We start from the raw sequence: 18329 nt of genomic DNA on the forward strand, positions 1-18329 counted from the left end.
GTCTGAGATCTGGGACATCAATATTTGGAGGACCAGGTGTTGAGAAGAAACCCACAAAGGAAAACCAGGATAGATGAGTGAAGCAGAAGAACCAAGGGAGTGTGGTGTCCTTCTGGCACTGTCTCCAGGAGAAGATGGTGATGGTTCTGCCCAGCCTGAAGAGGCCTGAAACTCTGATCTTGGTCTGGAAATATGGCACCAGGTGACCTTACCAGGGCTTGTTTTTATGGGGACAGAGGCAATAGAGGAGAAAATGTCAGAGAGGTGACAAGTGTGGGCTGCTCCGAAGAGAAATTTTGTTGTAAAAGAAATCAGGGAAATGGGACAGTGAATGACAGAGGCATGAGGTCACCATATAGAACATCTAAGTGCAACACTGGGAAGCTTTCTACATATTTGCAGAACTTGAATTTATTTTGATTGACAATCAAGTCTCACATTTCATATAGTGAAGAGTCTTCAATTGGCTTGTTAATCTTAGCAATAGCATTATATTTGAAGAAGATTTAGTTAAATATGAGTTGGTAGACACAAGATGTGTTATTTCTAACTTTTTCCCCTCTGGGTTTAATTTGGATCTGCAATTTCAGTTAACCCTTTCCAAAGAGAGTGTCATCTCCTCCCTCCACCTCCTAGTGAACATTTACTTAGTAGTTACAGAAAGCCGCACATTTACAGAATACTTATCAGCTTCTATCTGAATGAGCATAAGATAATTAAAATTGACATCAGCAGCATAGGAAGAAATTAAAGACACAAGACCATGGAAACATCACAAAGCGTAGGTAGGGCAGAGGATGCTATCGTAGTTTCTTCTCCTGTTGCTGTGATAAAATGACTCAGGGTAAGAGATGGCTTAGTGACAAGAGCAGTGACTATCCTTCAGAGGACCTGGGTTCAATTCCCAGCACCCACATGTCAGCTCACAACCCTGTAAAACGCTATTTCCAGGGGATCGGATGCCCTCTTCTGGCCTCTGTTTACCATGCAGATAGTGCACGTATATACATATACATAATGTGATGGTTTGTATGTGCTTGGCTCAGGGAGTGGCATTATTAGGAGGTGTGCCCTTGTTGGAGTAGGAGTGTCACTGTGGGTGTGGGCTCTCAGACTCGCATCCTAGCTGCCTGGAAGTGAGTATTCTGCTAGCAGCCTTCAGATGAAGACGTAGAACTCTCAGTGCCTCCTGCACCATGCCTGCCTGAATGTTGCCATGTTTCTACCTTGATGATAATGGACTGAACCTCTGAACCTGTAAGCCAGCCCCAAATAAATGTTGTCCTTATAAGAGTTGCCTTGGTCATGGTGTCTGTTCACAGCAGTAAAACCTTAACTAAGACACCTACCCATATACATAAGATAATAATAAAAGTTTGAGATAAAATACTTGGGGAGGGAATAGGGAGGCAAAGTTTAGAACAGAGGCAGAAGGAACACCCATTCAGAGCCTTCCCCACATGTGGCCCATACATATACAGCCAACCAAACCAGATAAGATGGATGAAGCAAAGAAGTACAGGCTGACAGGAACTGGATGTAGATCTCTCCTGTAGATCTGTATTCTGCCAGAATACAGCAAATACATAGGCGAATGCCATCGTTAAACCACTGAACTGAGAACGGGACCCCTGTTGAAGGAATCAGTGTAAGGACTGATAGAGCTTGAAGGGGCTTGAGACCCCATATGAACAACAATGCCAACCAACCAGAGCTTCCAGGGACTAAGCCACTACCCAAAGACTATACATGGACTGACCCTGAGCTCCAACCTCATAGGTAGCAATGAATAGCCTAGTAAGATCACCAGTGGAAGGGGAAGCCCTTGGTCTTGCCAAGACTGAACCCCCAGTGAATGTGATTGTTGGGGGAGGGTAGTAATGGGGGGAGGATGGGGAGGGGAACACCAATAGAGAAGGGGAGGGGGAGAGGTTAGGGGGATGTTGGCCTGGAAACTGGGAAAGGGAATAACATTCGAAATGTAAATAAGAAATACTCAAGTTAATAAAGATGAAAAAAAAATACTCTGACAAAGTAATTTAAGGAAGAAGGCTTTGATTTATTCTGGCTCCTTGTTCTGGGGTACAGTCGACCGCAGTGAGGTGGTGAAGGCAGCGGGAGCCTGAAGTGTCTGGTCACATTGCACCCACAGTCAGGCAGCACAGAATAATACGTGCATCTGTGCTAACTCCCAGTGGCTTTCTCTATTTAGTCTGGGGTTCCCAGCTCAGGGAATGGTCCTGACCACAATCAAGGTGAACCTTCTCTCATCAATTAATGTGGTCAAGACAGTTTCTCACGGGCATGACAAAGACCCATCTTCCAGGGGAGTCTAGATTCTCGTCAGGTTGATAAACAGCACCAACCATACAGAGCTGAAGGGGAAATTGTGTCCAACTCCCTGGTGTTCCTTTGCGGTCTCATGAACCAACTACCAACTCTCTTTCCCCTCTCTCCGCCATTTTTTTTCTACACAGAGACATATACTGTTTTGAATTGCTTCCAGTTTCCCAAAGCAAAGCCATTTATGTCCTGAGAGCCATATTTGTTCCCTAGGGCTTCTGGCTTCCCAACATTCTTGATGTTTATGGATTTATTTTTCCTTTTCCCACTGAGAAGACTGGTAGGTCGCATTTTCCATTTTCCCTACGGCTGTGTGGAGACGAAGGAACGAGGGCGGGAGTAACATATAATGCTCTATTCCGAAGGCCCATCCTCAATAAAACCTACAGCTTTGTTCGCATTTGCTTGCTTTTGCTCTCCGAAGACTCCCTGGAAGAGCCTGGGTCCTGAGTGACTGCACATCAATCGTTGTTGCACGCCAGCCGTGCTGTGCATGAACAGCTAAGGAACTTCTAGCATCTCCGGCCTCGATACATCCCTTTGGTTAAGAAGCAAGGATTATTGATTTAGGAGGCCATAAGTGTGGGCTGGATCCATGGTTTACTTTGGAAGCGTCATAAGCTGAGGAGTTGGACTCATTTGCTCTCATTCAGGGGACAAGACCTCACTGCTAAGAGGCAGTTATTTTTCTAAATGAGTTTTTATTGACTCTCTAGACATTTTCCCTCTGAGAATCTAACCTACCTTCAGGCCCCTGAAGCTCCAAGAATGGGAATCTTGAATGTTAATGGGAATGATCATGTTAATCCCAAAGTTATGACTAGCCTCACTTACACACAAAGATGCTTGCCCAAGATCTGTTAGGAAGACAGAATTCATCAAGCCAGAACTTCACCTTCAGGAAGTGCTTGTTTCCCTTTTTGATTTTCACTCTCCCTAGGAGGAAAAAGCCCTGTGCACAGAGGACCTGTAGACATGCCGGGTCAGGGCCCCACTCTCCTCTTCCTTCTTCAACAGTTTGGAGGACGTGAGAGGCAGAGGCAGTGATCTATTTATGTATTTTATGTATGCGGGTACCTCTGTCTGCATGTACATCTGCACACCAGAAGACGGCATCAGGCAGTTGTGAGTTGCCACGTGGGTGCTGGGAATTGAACTCAGGACCTCTGGAAGAGCAGTGAACGCGCTTAACCCCTGAGCCATCTCTCTGGCCCTGAGGTGGCGATTTTATTCATGGAAATGAGTGTGGTCACTGTTGCGCTTGAATGTAGAGAGAGGGGCTTTGTAGGGGATTTAGGGATCAGAGTCTGAATGCTTGGACCAGGGAGTAGGGAGGCAGACTATAGTTTCCAGAGAAGTGACACAGGAAGCAGATGTTTATTTCTTCAGCCACTCTGAACACCGAGCATTCAAGGTCCCTGTGATCCAGCACCTGTTCAGGAGATGAGTCCCAAGGTGGGAAGGTTCAGCAGCGCAGGGCTGTCTCTGTTCCCCAGGGTTGATGGCGTTTGCCAAGAGAGCGAAAATACAAGGAGTGGGTGCCTGTGCGACTACCTGGCTGTTTAAGTCTAAAAGTTGGATTTGTAGATGAGGCAATACATGCACACATTCTTTCCTCAATCATGCTACAGCTTGACTCTATCTCTAGATGGAGTTCAGTGCCCTGAGCATGCTAGGCAAGTGCTTTACCACTGCACTACAGGCCTAGATCTTGGGAGGTCACAGGGAAGGAATGAAGCCCAGTTTTTAGGTAGGACAAAAACTGGTCCACAATTTCTGACCTCAAACCCAATGCTTTTGTTAGGCTTGCCGATGAGCTCCAAGAGCAGAGTTCAAGGCTTTGAAGCTAGAATTCCTTATCTAAAGTGTAACTGTGATTTTTGTCATAGTTTCCAGACTTTGACTTTCTTTATTGTCTGCAATAGAGATGAGTGGTGTGTGTGTGTGTGTGTGTGTGTGTGTGTGTGTGTGTGTATAAGTGATTAAGAAATTTACAAAGTCAAGTGTCAGTTGTCTTAGTTCATCCTCTGTTGCTATAATCAAATACCTGAGACCTGGTCATGTATAAAATATAGAGGTTTCTTTAGACTGCAGTGCTAAGGCCTGGGAAGTTCAAAGATGTGGTACTGGCACCTGTACCAAGTGTTGGAAACCGCATCCCTCAGGTTCCTATGTTGGTGGTGTTTTGTTGAAGGGATGTGGTGAGGGCCTCCTTTCTGCATTATAATGTGTCTGAGAGGCATCACAGAGAGGCAAGACAGGACACGTGTACCAGAAAGTGCTGCTTTTACAATAAAGTCACCCCTTCAGTACCCTGCTGATCCACGAGCAGATGGATTACATCCATTACTTGGGTGCCATCTCTAAAACGCCATCAACATATGAACCTAAGGGATGCAGTGTCCAACACATGAGGTTTTAAGACAAATTTCTGGCTCTTTGATGGATGTGACTCACAGAAATGTCCTTTTAAGAGAGTCACCATAAGCAGAAGCACCTGGCCTCTTGAAGAAGTACACATGTAGTTAGGTCTCTGATGGAATAAATCTCAGACTAACTTAACCGCAGTAATGACCGTGCTAGTCACGTGTGACAGTAATATGTATATGTGAATATAATTAACATAATATAATAAATAGTTTTTAAAAATATTAGTTCAGGAGTAACCAGCAAGTTTAATGTAGGTAAATGAATTTAGCAAAAGACCTACATTTATTTAATTTAATTTATTTTGTATGTATATGGTGTGTGCGTGCACACTCATGTGTGCGTATGCACATAGAGGCCAAGGTCCAGTGTCTTCCTCCATTTTTATCACATTATTTTTTCATAATTTCAATTTTATTTTATTTTGTGAGTGTGAATGTTTTGCTTGCAAGCCTGCGTGTAGTGCCCATGGAGATCAGAAGAGATCACTGAATCCCCTGGAACTGGAGTTATGGATGGCTGAAGGTGCTGGGAATTGAACTCAGGGCTTCTTTAAGAACAACAAGTGCTCCTAACCACTCAGCAATCTCCCCAGCCCCTTACCTATTTTAAGTCATGGTCTCTCACTGAACCTGGAGTTCATAAATTTGACTAGAAACCCTGCCAGTGATCTCCGGAGAGCCTCCTATCTCCAAGGCCACAGCGGTGAAGCTTCAGATGTGAGCTCTTGTCCCTGGATCTCCTTTGGTGCCAGAGAACCAAACTCAGGCTTTCACACTTGGGGGCAACCACTTAGGACTGAGCCAAAGACCCAGAGAAATCTAGATTTTGCTGTTATTCCAGTGTCGGATCTACCATTGGGGCATATTATTTAACTTCTTCGGGCTCTAGCTTTCCCATGTGTAAAATTGATCTGAATAATTTGCCTCTTAGAAACATCCATCATTTTGTTCTTTGGTCTTAAACCCAATACGCATCATAGATATCACTGAATATGTGCTGTATCCTTAACTATAACCAAGACTCACCTGCTCATCTTTCCAAATGAATGCGTTGAATAACATTGTTATCTCTTCTGCTACTTCTGGGACCTAAACATTTTCCCAACTAGGGAAAAAAATTAAAATGTAACTGATGGGTTAGAGCAGTGGTTTCCAACCTGTGAGTCATGACTCCTCTGGGGACGGGATGACCCGTTCACAGGGTCACATCCGATACCCCGCATACCAGATATTTATAGTTTATAACAGTAGCAAATTTGCAGTCATAAAGTAGCAACACAAATAATTTTATAGTTGCAGTCACCACACCATGAGGAAGTGTATTAAAGGGTCACAGCATCAGGAAGGTTGAGAACCACTGCACTGGGCTTTCTCCACTCAAAGTCTCACGATTACCTTGGTATTTTCAGGCCTGAGCTTGCCCTAGGGGAAGGGAGGTGACTTCCCGAGGGCACACAGGAGCTTAAGAGAACTATTGCTCAAACTCAAGGCTTCTTCTTTAAGACCAGTATTCTTTCCAAGTAGAACATTCAGGAACAAGAAGGAACCTTCTGTTGCTTCCTTCTGCTTGGACAAATAATCCCAGGCATGGTGTCAGCAAATGTTGGGAACCATGTAACTTCCTTTAATGCTTTTATCAGGGTAGGGCAGGGTAGGTCCATGTGATTTAGGTCACTGTCAAATACTTCCTTGCATCGGGAAGGTTGTTGACCACCGGGCTGGAGAGATGCATTTGAAGACCCTTGAGAGTCGGAAGACCTGATTGATCTTAGAAGCCAGGAAAAGTGGAAGAAGAAAAATTGATTCCCCAAATCGTCTTCTAACCTTCTTGTGTTGTGCCATGTGCCTACATCATTCATAGACAGACAGACAGACAGACGGCAGGCAGGCAGGCAGGCAGACAGGCAGACAGCTCTACAGAATGTTTAAAAAGCCCTAGCAGATGTGGTCCATTCCTCCCTGCATAATATCTTAAGTCATTCCTTCTTGAACTTCCAGTTCAAAACTGTCTGTGTATTGTAATTATCGCCCTCTAACTGAGTGGTTTTCTTGTCTTCTATTGTCTTGCAGGCCCCTTTCCTTGGCATTTCCTGCCTCGAGGAAAACATTTCCTTGAGCATCCTTTGGGGGTTTATTTACCAAACATATTTGTACTGTTCATTATTTACTCAAGATTTTTGTGTATTCTATACTGGGCTGGCTGTTTCTTCGGTGATTGCCTCCATGAGGTGTCTCTCGTTGCCTTGTCTCAGAGTCATTTCTCCTGAGAAGTGTGTTTGTCCTGTGAGCAGGCCTGGGTCAGTGTCCTCCTGCAAATTTAAGAGACAGGAGAATTGAGACTCCAGGCAAGAGCCACTAGCATTACAAACCCTGTCCCCACTGCCATTGTCAGTCATCCAGGCATCGGGTGCTGGGTGCTCTGGGGAAAGGAGATTCAATGGAGCTGTGGCTGGCTGGGAGAATGGATATCCAAGGCTGGCCCATTAGGGTGTGTCTGTTTTCATCACTGCCATCACATATACATGCCATTCATATGTATATGAATCATTATGAAGTCACAGAACTTTTTCCAACATTCACAAGCATCTCCAGCCATCATTCTTTTCCACGCCCTGTTTACCACAAGTTTGGCTAGTGGAGCAGTTGGGCAACTTCCTGTCTCTTCAATTGTTCCCTTACTTTCCCACACAATGAAACACCCGCTGACATCCTTGCATCCTCCCCGCCTCTGTTGTCTCATTAGCTACTTCTTCATGATGCCCTGGCTTCCTGAGGGGAGTGGTGTTGATGGACAGAGGCCTGGTTGTGTGTCACTGCTGGTGGACTGTTACCCCTAGACCTCAGAGAGTGCTGTTTTTCTGGGCACCCTCATCCATAATGATATTTCCAAATACCACTTTCCCCAGGAATGCATCTGAGTGTTGCTAAATTCATAAGAGCATCGCATTCCCTAACTTTTCCTTGTAAACTTTCATAGGGTTCATCTTTACCCCTTTGGTAACCACCGTGGGTTACCAAGCTATCGGAATACTAAAAGGAGCTGCTCTCTAAATTGTTCAGCATGTGTGAAGCGGTATACAGACAAATCTATGGAGCAGAGCAGAGCTTTGTAGGGAGGCTTCTCTTAGGGAGTGTGAAAGAGCCACACCCCTTCTGACTCTCAGCCACACCCCTTCTGACTCTCAGCCACACCCCTTCTGACTCTCAGCCACACCCCTTCTGACTCTCAGCCACACCCCTTCTGACTCTCAGCCACACCCCTTCTGACTCTCAGCCACACCCCTTCTGACTCTCAGCCACTCCCCTTCTGACTCTCAGCCACACCCCTTCTGATTCTCAGCCACACCCCTTCTGACTCTCAGCCACACCCCTTCTGACTCTCAGCCACACCCCTTCTGACTCTCAGCCACTCCCCTTCTGACTCTCAGCCACTCCCCTTCTGACTCTCAGCCACACTTGGAACTTGAACTGTTTTAAGGCCGCAGAGAGCATGAACATGGTAAATGGGTCTAGCTAGGGAGAGTTGATGTCCCGGGGATTGTGTTCTATGCATTTCATCTTCCCTTTATCAGAGTGCTGCAGGTTGCTGCCACGTTTCAGTTAACATCCAAATTTCTGAAAAAAGAATTGATCCTGACATTTTTGCCGAGCCAGTTTCTTCCCTTGATTTTTACGGGGTGATAATTCTTCTAGTCTTCCCTCTGCCGTCAGCTGCTGGACAGGGACTCTGTCTAACTTTCGTAAATAAAACAAGGCACCACATGCTAGTTTCTATGCACTTTTAACATTATAAGGCAAACAGACAAAAGTCCAAGACAACAAAACAAAACAAAACAAAACGCGAGCAAACACCATGTACCAGACAGTGACCTCCATCCAATGCACGTCTTTGTGTCGCTTGTGCTGGGTCAAGGGCGTGCCACCATGGCAGACCTAAAAAAAAAAAAAAAAGAATTGCAAGTCAAACACTTTACTGACTGGGCGAAAATTAAGGAGAAAGTGTTCGTAACAATAAGTTTAGTGGGGTTGTCTGAACTATTTTGTGGTTTGACCTCTTCTCCACTCACTGCTTCACTTTGATCCTGGCCCCTCCCCTTCCCTTCTTTCCCCCTTCAATAAACTCTTAATCACTTTCTTTTTCCTAGGACATTTATTTACTCGTTGCTCACAAGAGGGAGGCCTTTCCCAGCGGTGCTGTTTTTGAGAGCCACTGCCTTCTGCATAGGGAACGGACTCCTTCAAGCCTACTACCTGGTTTACTGCGCAGAATACCCTGAGGAGTGGTACACAGATGTGCGGTTTAGCTTTGGTGAGTGACTGACATCTCCAGTCCGTCCCTTCCCAGGTAACACCAGTTCCACAGTGTCAGTCACTATTGTCTCTTCTCATCCTGCTACTGCGGTCTCCTCACAAACTCCCTTCCTACTCACACCGACCTTTCCCTCTAAGGCAGCTAGAGAGACTGGTCAAACACTTGCCTTGCCGATTCATCTTGCCATTTCCCTTCTCAAAATGACCCAATAGATTTTTAACCGCGCCTAAGAAACAAACAGGTTCCCCTGTCTATAAAAACCAAATGTTCCCAGACTTTTCGATTTTGCAGTTTTTCTTGAGCCCCCCAACTTTGCTATCTGTGCTACTCCCAGAAGCCTTGTTGCAGGGATTCAAACTGTCAAGCCTGTTCTGTCTTAGCACTTCTGTCCATGATGATCCCTGTTCCTAGAATGTTCTGCCTCTCTGAGCTTTGAGACCTGCCCCTTTCCCTTGCTTTGTTCATCTTTCTACCTATTTACGCCTCCTAAGAAGAGGCTTTTCCTAAACACCTGACCTGAAATAATTGAAGAACTTGACCGTTTAAAATTTCCCCTATTTTCCATGAAAGAGGAGGTGGAAAGATGGTACGAGCCAGAGGTGATGGAGGCACTAAGAAAACAAGGTCCTCTAAATCAGCGTGAGCAAAGCTAATAGGAACTCACAGAGACTGAAGCAGCATGCGCAGGCCCAATATGGGTCTGCACCAGGTCCGCTGTGTGTATTTTTTTGGCTTCCATGGATTCCCGAGTGTGCAAACAAGTGTCTCTGATTCTCGTGCCTTCTCTTGGGCTCTTTACCTTCTGTTGTCTTGGCTTGTCCGACTTCCATGTGATGGTTTTGTTTTATCTTATATTTTTATTTTATATTTTATATCTTATGTAACGAATGAATGAATGAATGAATGAATGAATGAATGAATGAAAACCTAGCCACTAGGGTAAATGTTAACAACTGAACTGTCGTTTATACCTGCTGGGGAGGGAAAAATCAGTTTTTTTCCAATGGAGGCATATCAACCACGCAGGACTGGCCTCATGTTCCGGAGTAGCTGACCAACAAACATAACAGATACAACAGATTCCACAGGTTTTTTGTGTGTTTGTTTGTTTTTGGGTTGTGTGTGTGTGTGTGTGTGTGTGTGTGTGTGTGTGTGTTTGCGCACGCGCGCACGTGTGCACTTTCATTTGGTTACAGTTTGGTGTGCTTTTTTTTGGGGGAGTGTTGTTTTCTTGATTTTGGGGACGGTTGTTGTAGGTTTTTGTTTTTTGAGAAAGAACTTAAAGTTGGGTGGGTAAAGACAGGGAGAGGGTCTGGAAGAACTTGGAGGAGGGAAGGAATTTAATTAAAATATACCTAAATTAAAAAGTTATCTTACATAATAAAAGACACAATATAAAATCTCCCCCTATTTTATATGGGCATATGTGCATGTTTCTGTGTGTCTGTATGCAGGTGCACATGGAGGCCAGAGATAAACTGTGGAAGTGGTTCCTCAGGACAGCTACCTGCAACATTTTCTGAGACAAAGCCTCTCACAGAAATTGGAGTTGTTTATATGTATAGACTTATATGTTTATATATGAAATATATGTTGTGATATACATTATACTACATATTATATATATTTATATGTATACATATGTTATCTAGGGCAGAGAGTGCCAGGGATCTGCTTCTCCCTATGTCCCCTTTCCTGGGTTTACAAGCGTGTAAACCATTTTCACCATGCAGGCTTTTGTAGAACGTGGGTTGTGGGAGGAATCTCAGGTCCTTGTGCTTGCAAGCTAAGAAGTGTAGGGACAGAGCCATTTCCCTGGTTCCCTCCCCTCACGTTTGTAAGAAGAATCAGGGTCCTGGGCATCCCAGTTCTTTGTTTAGAATCTTGGCTACTATGCAGACCATAGTAGAGCAGGTTTGATGCTTCTTAACATCCCAAGTCACAGTCTGCCTATCGGCTCTACTCCTGGCTGTGTTCAGAACCAGTTCCTGCTGGACTCTCTTTTCCCTAGCTACTTTAGTGTGGCCTGCACTAAGCTATGGTTATGTGTAGGCTGGATGTCTGCAGTCAGTAACCCCTGCACTGAGTGAGACCCCTGCTCCACTGGGCTGTGCTTCATCTGCTCACAAAACAAAGAAATGAAACAAATAGCAAAGAAGGAATGTCTCCGGGTTAAATAAAAATAATTGCGGGCTGGGGAGATTGCTTGGCAGTTAAGAACACTTGCTGGCCCTCCAGAGGACCCACGTTCAGTTCCCAGCACCCCTGTTGGGTGACTCACAACTGCCTTTGACTCTAGCTTCAGGAGCTCTGGGCCCTTTTCTGACCTACTGGCTTCTGCAGACACCTGCACATGTGTGACACACAGGCATTGCACACACATACACATACATACATTAAAAACAAGTCTTGCAAAATTAAAAACACAAAACAAACAGATGTGAACACTTATATGGTATGATATTTCTTAGGTAAAACTGAGATATAGAAAGAAAATGTATATAGATGAGAAAAGAATATTGGACTTATAAAACTTCCCTAGTGTGCCTCAAAGTAAAGAGCTGGGGGCTGGCAGGCTGAGATTTTCTCTCAGGTGATGACATTTTGTTGCAATACATTGTAGCCTAGAGAGAAGGATTAGTAATTAAGAGCACTTAACCCTTCTTTCAGAGGACTTGGATTTGGTTCCCAGCACCCACAGGGCACCTCATAGTCACCTGTAACCCCATATACTCACACAGGTATAAACACATGTGTGTGCACCCCCTCCCATATGAGTCAATAAAAAGGATGAAAATGCATTGAAGAAAATGTAATATCTCTCCTAAATTGAGAACAGACACACCAACTCCTTATGTAGGGAACTGGTAATGCAACCACACCGGAAACATCTTAAACCAGTTCACACGAAGTACAGCAGAGAGAACCATGAGCCATCATCCAGTTATCTCTGGCAAAGGGAACAATGTGATGACCACTTACTTTTCTCAAGGCAGTCTTCTGAATTAAAAAAAAAGTCTGGACCAGATTTCAAAGGCTCTAATGGACACAGCAGGCAGAAGCCAGCTGCGGTTCTATCTGACCTTGCTTTATACAAACCACCTACAAGAGGCATCTGGGGGACATCTGAGGGACTGGAATATGGCCTGCAAGCTACATGGCAAAGTGTTAGATCAGATGAAAACGGAAGGACAGACAGAGAAGTGTTTAACGTGATGATCTGGGTGGCAGCAATGGGCAATTTCTTCTGTTAACACCAATTAATGCCTAGTATTCTAAACATGTGTGTACTGTGTTTACGATGGTATTAAACAGAAATGAGATCCCACGTCTCCCAAGCTTACACCTACGGACGACTTCGAGAAGACGTGTAGTTCCTCTACCTGCCAACAGCATTCATTTTATTAAACCACTGCCTTGAGCATAATATTTATATTTGACTACAAAGAATACAGTCACTTTTTTTATTAATAAAATTTATCTTGAGACAATTTCATGTATGTATATGGGTGCCTTTCAACTTTCACAGTAGGGCATGACAAAGAAGAAGAGAGTAGACCCGGCCATTGAATGAGCCAGCCAATCGGTCAGTTGTGAGTGAGCCAAGGGCTTGCTGTTACTCACTGATTTATCACAATGGCTTGTCTAGACACACACAGTGCTGCTACCTCTACTCGCCTCCCTCCTCCCATCTCTGTCCATCACGATTCTTTGTGGGAGCAGTTGTTTTACCCTGGGAAATAGTACAACCTCTCTTCTCTGAAGGCTTCAGATCCTATCCCAGTACCATATTAGATTTAGCAATTAAATTTAAGCAATTTATTTCAAGGAAAAAGCCAGGTAGTGGTGGCATAAGCCTTTAATCCCAGCACTTGGGAGGCAGAGGCAAGTGGATCTCTATGAGTTTGAGGTCAGCCTGGCCTATAGAATAAGGTCCAGGATAGCCAGGGCTACATAGAGAAACCCTCTCTTGAAACAAACAAACAAACAAACCAACCCAAACCCACCAACCAAACAAAAAACAACAAACGCCCAACAGCCTGTCTCGTGTGATAAATACCAAGTGGAAGCCAATCTTTTTTTTTTTTTTTTTTTTTGGAGCTGGGGACTGAACCCAGGGCCTTGCGCTTGCTAGGCAAGCGCTCTACCACTGAGTTAAATCCCCAGCCCCGAAGCCAATCTTTTGACCCGCCTCTTTTCTTCTTTGCCAAGGTGTCTTCCTGTTTATTCTGGGGATGGGAATCAACATCCACAGTGACTACACCCTGCGCCAGCTCAGGAAGCCTGGAGAAGTCATCTATAGGATTCCTCGAGGTAATGCCTCCCCTGATGCAGGATCCCCATTCTTCTCTGGAGCCTGCCCCAGTGATTAACAAAGGGGAGGGGGGCTGTGACAGCACCGCTATGCACCAGATACACCTTGGCTGCCTTCTGTCCTCCCCTGCATACTCTGTCCCTCATATAGAACCCAAGAAAGCTCCAAGAGTGCTGAGGCCGTAACTCGGTTGGTAGACTGCTTGCCTAGCCCTGGACTCCATCTCCATCACACTTAACTACAGGCATGGTGTACATATCTATGACCCCAACACTTAGGAGGGGGAGGTAGGAAGAACAGGGATTCAAGTCATTCTTAGTATGCAGTGAGTTCAATGTTGGCCTTGTTACACACACACAACACACACACACACACACAGATACACACACACACACACACTCACACACACACTCACACACACAGACACACACACACTCACACACACACAGACACACACTCACACACACACTCACACACACACACACAGACACACACTCACACACACACTCACACACACAGACACACACAGACACACACAGACACACACACAGACACACACACTCACACACACAGACACACACACACTCACACACACAGACACACACACACTCACACACACACACATGTGGGGATAGGGGAGGGGGAGATGAAGGGGGAGGGGAGGGGGAGGGGGAGATGAAGGGGGAGAGAGAGAACTGTAAGAGATTTCCTTCCCACCCAAGGGAGGAAGCTCATAGTGCCTTCATGGCGACAGAGGACACCAGGCTTGGATATAAGCAGTGGGGAATAGGTTACACCCTAGGATTTAAGCTGGTCCATTGACCCAGGGTTGAACCTCCCTGTGTTATCGATAAAGCTGAGGATTTCATTGTTATGTGAGAATCATTGTCTTCTTACCCAAACCTGGAAGGGCAGCCTACTGCATACCTAGCTGAAAATTTGAATTAAAAAAAAAGATTTGTTAAAATCTAAAAGAAAAGCAGACCACAGCCTTGGCTTACATGTGATTATGATCTTCAATGTCGTGTATTTTACAAAACCTTCATGCCTATTGGAAGTTTCCCAGAGCAGCATGCATGGCTCCCTCACTCCCAGATACAGCGTGGGATTGTCTTATGGTTAACTTTTTTCTAAGCAGAAGAATTATGTTCTAACAACGACTGGCATAATAACCACATAAACCATAACATAGACTCTTAATATAATTATATAATTATTAAACATTAAATACTATGTGTAATCATATGCTTTCTCCCTAAAAATTATTTTTTAAGTTATAAATTTTGTCTTGCATGTCCAAGCATATGTGCGGGTGCTTGCGTGTATCCACACGAAGGTGAGTTTGAGGTCGGGTGTCTCCTTCAGTTGCACTTTTACCTTATTCCATTGATGTAGTCCCTCACTGAGCCTGGCACTCGTTGATTCAGCCAGGCTGGCCACAGCGCTTTCTCAGCACCATGAGTATAGGCATGCACCACTGTGCCTGGCTTTAGTGTGGGTACTGGGGCTTGAACTCATGTCCTTAGACACAGTAATGACGGGCCCTGGGCTTTCATATGTTGGCACCGTGCCGTGCTGACACTGTGATGACTGTGGTGTTATTTGGGTAGCTAACATTCGAGGTCTGTTACAGTCTAAGTGGCTCACCATCGTGTGAACAGTCTGCTGTTGACAGACATGCCACGTGCAGCACATGACTGTGCCGCTTTGGAGATCGGGATACAGAAAACTTGCAACTGTAACTGGCCCCAAAAACGTAGGAGCGTGAGTCTGATCCATAAACATTTGGCAAGGAATCAGACCAGGTGATCACCTCACCAAGTGGATGGTGGTTCCCACCCTTCTGGATGTAAACAGAAATTTTGCCTGCAGTAAACATATTCTGGATCATTTGATGTTGGCATAGACTGACAACTACTGATTAATAATGACAAAGCCTTTTGTGATTAGTAATACATTTATGTGGCTGATTACCATCATCTCCTTGGTATCTAAAGAACTAAGATCATTCGTGATGCTCATGGATAACCAGACCCCTTCAATAGACAGGGGTCCCTCACAAAGTCAGAGGCGTCATGGGCAGAAAGGTAGGGAAACTGTCATCCTTACGAAAGGCAACAGAAAGAAGCTTGCTCCTTCTGCCAGCTCTCCCGAAGGTGGGACAAAATACTGGACAGAGTGATGCCTCAGTGTCAAGGTGGGGAAGGTTGGGCTAGGCAGCCTTATCGTACTAGGAGAACTCTTGTCATTGGTGGCAGGAACATGGGGCGACTTGCTTACATCTCCATAGCAGCTAGAAAGCGGAGAACTTGCACAGGAACCAGGCTCCTGATAGCCTTGCACCTGCCAGCAAGGACCCATGGCCAAAAGGTTCTATACCCTTCTGAATCCGGTACCACCAGCTGGGGACAAAGTGTTCACACACGAATCTGTGGGCAGCGCTCACATTCCCGCCATACCAGCACTTTAAAACGCTGGCTTAATAATTAAGTACAGACGAGCAGAGACAGTACTTAAAAACCAGATTGCCAAGGTCAGTTTCCAACTGAGTTATGAGACGGAGAAAGAATGACTTAAGAGCACATCGCAATGTAATTATAGAAGGGTAAAGCTGTTTTGGTCACAACTTTCCTAGTTTAATACGGCTCATAAAGTTTGAGTGTGGGTACATCGAATGTTGTTAGAAGTATCTTGATTTCTAGATAGTTCTGAGAGAGGAAATGTCTTGTGGGCTGTCTCAGCAGCAGCAGAGTTCTCCAACGCCAGCGGACACATATTCTCTGCTTTCAAATTGAGCCGCATACAGCGCAGGGGCCAGGTAGTGGACGATCAAAGGGCCAGAGAAGAATCACATCACCTCTCACACATATTAAGCTTCTGTTTCAATGCCATGCGTTATCTCACTTGGTGTGACTGGCGGCCGCCATAACGGTTGACCTTTGGACTTGCCAGTGTAAGGCTTAGGAAGGCAAAGAGCTGCCTGAAGATGTTCTTTAATGGAACAAGACAAAAAGCCCGTCATCTGCACTTCTTGCTTGTCTTGCTCGAAGCTGGTGGTCCAACGATTGTCAGGAAACCTGTACCGAAGCCCATCAGCAGATGGGGCTGCTCCTCAGAATTCCAGAACATTCTACAGCGAAGGGTTCTTGTTGCCCCTCACCCCATCTCTGAAAAGCTTCCTCTGAACTCTGGCTAGAGAGGGGGCCTCCCAACTTACATTTGTTTACCTGTCTTGTGTGCTTTGCAATGAGATACAGGGATGTAGTGTCACAGTAACGCTGTTCTGAGTGTTGTCCTTCTGATTCTTCTGTCCACAGGTGGCTTGTTTACGTATGTCTCTGGAGCCAATTTCCTGGGCGAGATTATTGAATGGATTGGCTACGCCTTGGCCACGTGGTCCGTCCCAGCCTTCGCTTTCGCCTTTTTCACACTTTGTTTCCTGGGGATGCAAGCCTTTTACCACCACAGGTAAAATTTCAACAGAGGCCTGTCTTATTTTTGTTTCCCCGTTGCTCTGATAAAAACACCCACAAAACAACATCAGGAAGAAAGGGCTCATTCGGCTCGCTCTTCCGTGCCATGCGTGTCAGAGTGGCAGGAACTTGAAGCAGCCAGTCACGTTGCCTTCGTAGTCAAAGCAGACAGCAAACAAATCAGTGCATGCATTGATGTTCTCAGCCTGTCCCTCTCCATTTAGACCGTCGCGGGTCCCTCATCAGGGAATCATCTTGCCAGAATTAAGATGGATCTTCTTCCCACACCAGTGAACTTAATCAGGACAATTCCTCTGAGGCTATCCTTAATATAAACAGTTCCTCACAGGTATGACCGGAGGCCTGCCTCCTAAGGGTCAAGTTGACAGTTAATAGTGTCACAAGGTGTCGGATCCACATAGTATTCTTTTCCAAATAAGACTTATCACCGCTTGTCTGGAAACTTTAGATAATGGGCTAAGAGATGAAAGAAACGTCACGCTTCAGTTCAGTTCTCGTTCATTGTATTTCTTGATGTGTCCTCCAGGGATGAGACCATTGCCAGCCAGTCACAAAATAAGGAAAGCAGGTGAGCCCCGAGTGCGCCACCTGCTGGTACATATTGGAACTGCAGGCATTTAAGGCTCCCCAACCCTCCCCCCTTGGAGAGTTGGTCTAACACTTCATTAATCCATTAACCAGGGGTAGAGTAGGGCTAGGGACCATTGAAACCCTGTCCCTCTCAAGATAGGAGGTGATAGGATGTCACCTGCTTACCTTCAAGTAGTTTTTGTAGAAAAGAGAATGCCTAGAGACCAAGAAGGAACACAGGGAGTAAAGAACGGGGTTGAGCGCATCTTAATCTTTCGTCTCAGTGTTTCTGCCTCCCCTCGGTGTCTTTGCCTGACTAATGATTATTCTAATAGTTTTTAATATTAAATGAGGTACAAGCTCCTTTCTTCGGAATAGAAACTGAGACCAGTTTGGAAATAGGCAAAGTTCACAGCCGTTTCTCCTGTGAACTAGTCCTATCACTTCCTGTCTCGAAACAGACAGGGGTTCAAGGTTCACAGCCTTGGAGAGACATCACAACAGCCCTCCCACTTCAGGAGAAGTGAAAGAATGGCAGAGGTCGGGGCGGGGCATTGCCTGGTGCTTGGAGGGTCTCTGAAAAGCTCAGAGAAGTTCTCTGTCAATAATTCCTCCAGAAGTTTCCAGCTGGTGCAATATCAAAATCAAATTGAGGCCATCTGGTTATATTCCTCCCAGAGGGAGAGCCAGGGGTGTCTCTTTTACTAGGACCAAGAGGGCTTTGTGAAGGTGTTCATGAAGCAAGGGCAGGCGTTGGCGGGGAAGGCTGAGCACACAGGGTCTTTTCAAGCCAAAGCAGGGGAGACCAGGCTCTTCTGGCACACGGTCGCTTTTGTGTTCCAGTTCAAACCCAAAGCACTTTAGCA

The 18329-nt window shown here is 45.4% G+C and overlaps 1 protein-coding gene across 1 annotated transcript in view; it reads left to right on the forward strand.

Moving 5' to 3' along the window:
• Positions 1-18329, forward strand: part of Srd5a2 (steroid 5 alpha-reductase 2) — a 39500-nt gene that overhangs the window by 14107 nt on the left and 7064 nt on the right. Inside the window, exons 2-4 of the mRNA NM_022711.5 lie at positions 8918-9081; positions 13297-13398; positions 16717-16867. Coding sequence (NP_073202.1) covers positions 8918-9081; positions 13297-13398; positions 16717-16867 — 417 coding nt within the window. The remainder of the gene's footprint in view (positions 1-8917; positions 9082-13296; positions 13399-16716; positions 16868-18329) is intronic.

The sequence above is a fragment of the Rattus norvegicus genome, chromosome 6 (genome assembly GCF_036323735.1).
Source record: "Rattus norvegicus strain BN/NHsdMcwi chromosome 6, GRCr8, whole genome shotgun sequence".
NCBI classification, from domain to species: domain Eukaryota; kingdom Metazoa; phylum Chordata; class Mammalia; order Rodentia; family Muridae; genus Rattus; species Rattus norvegicus.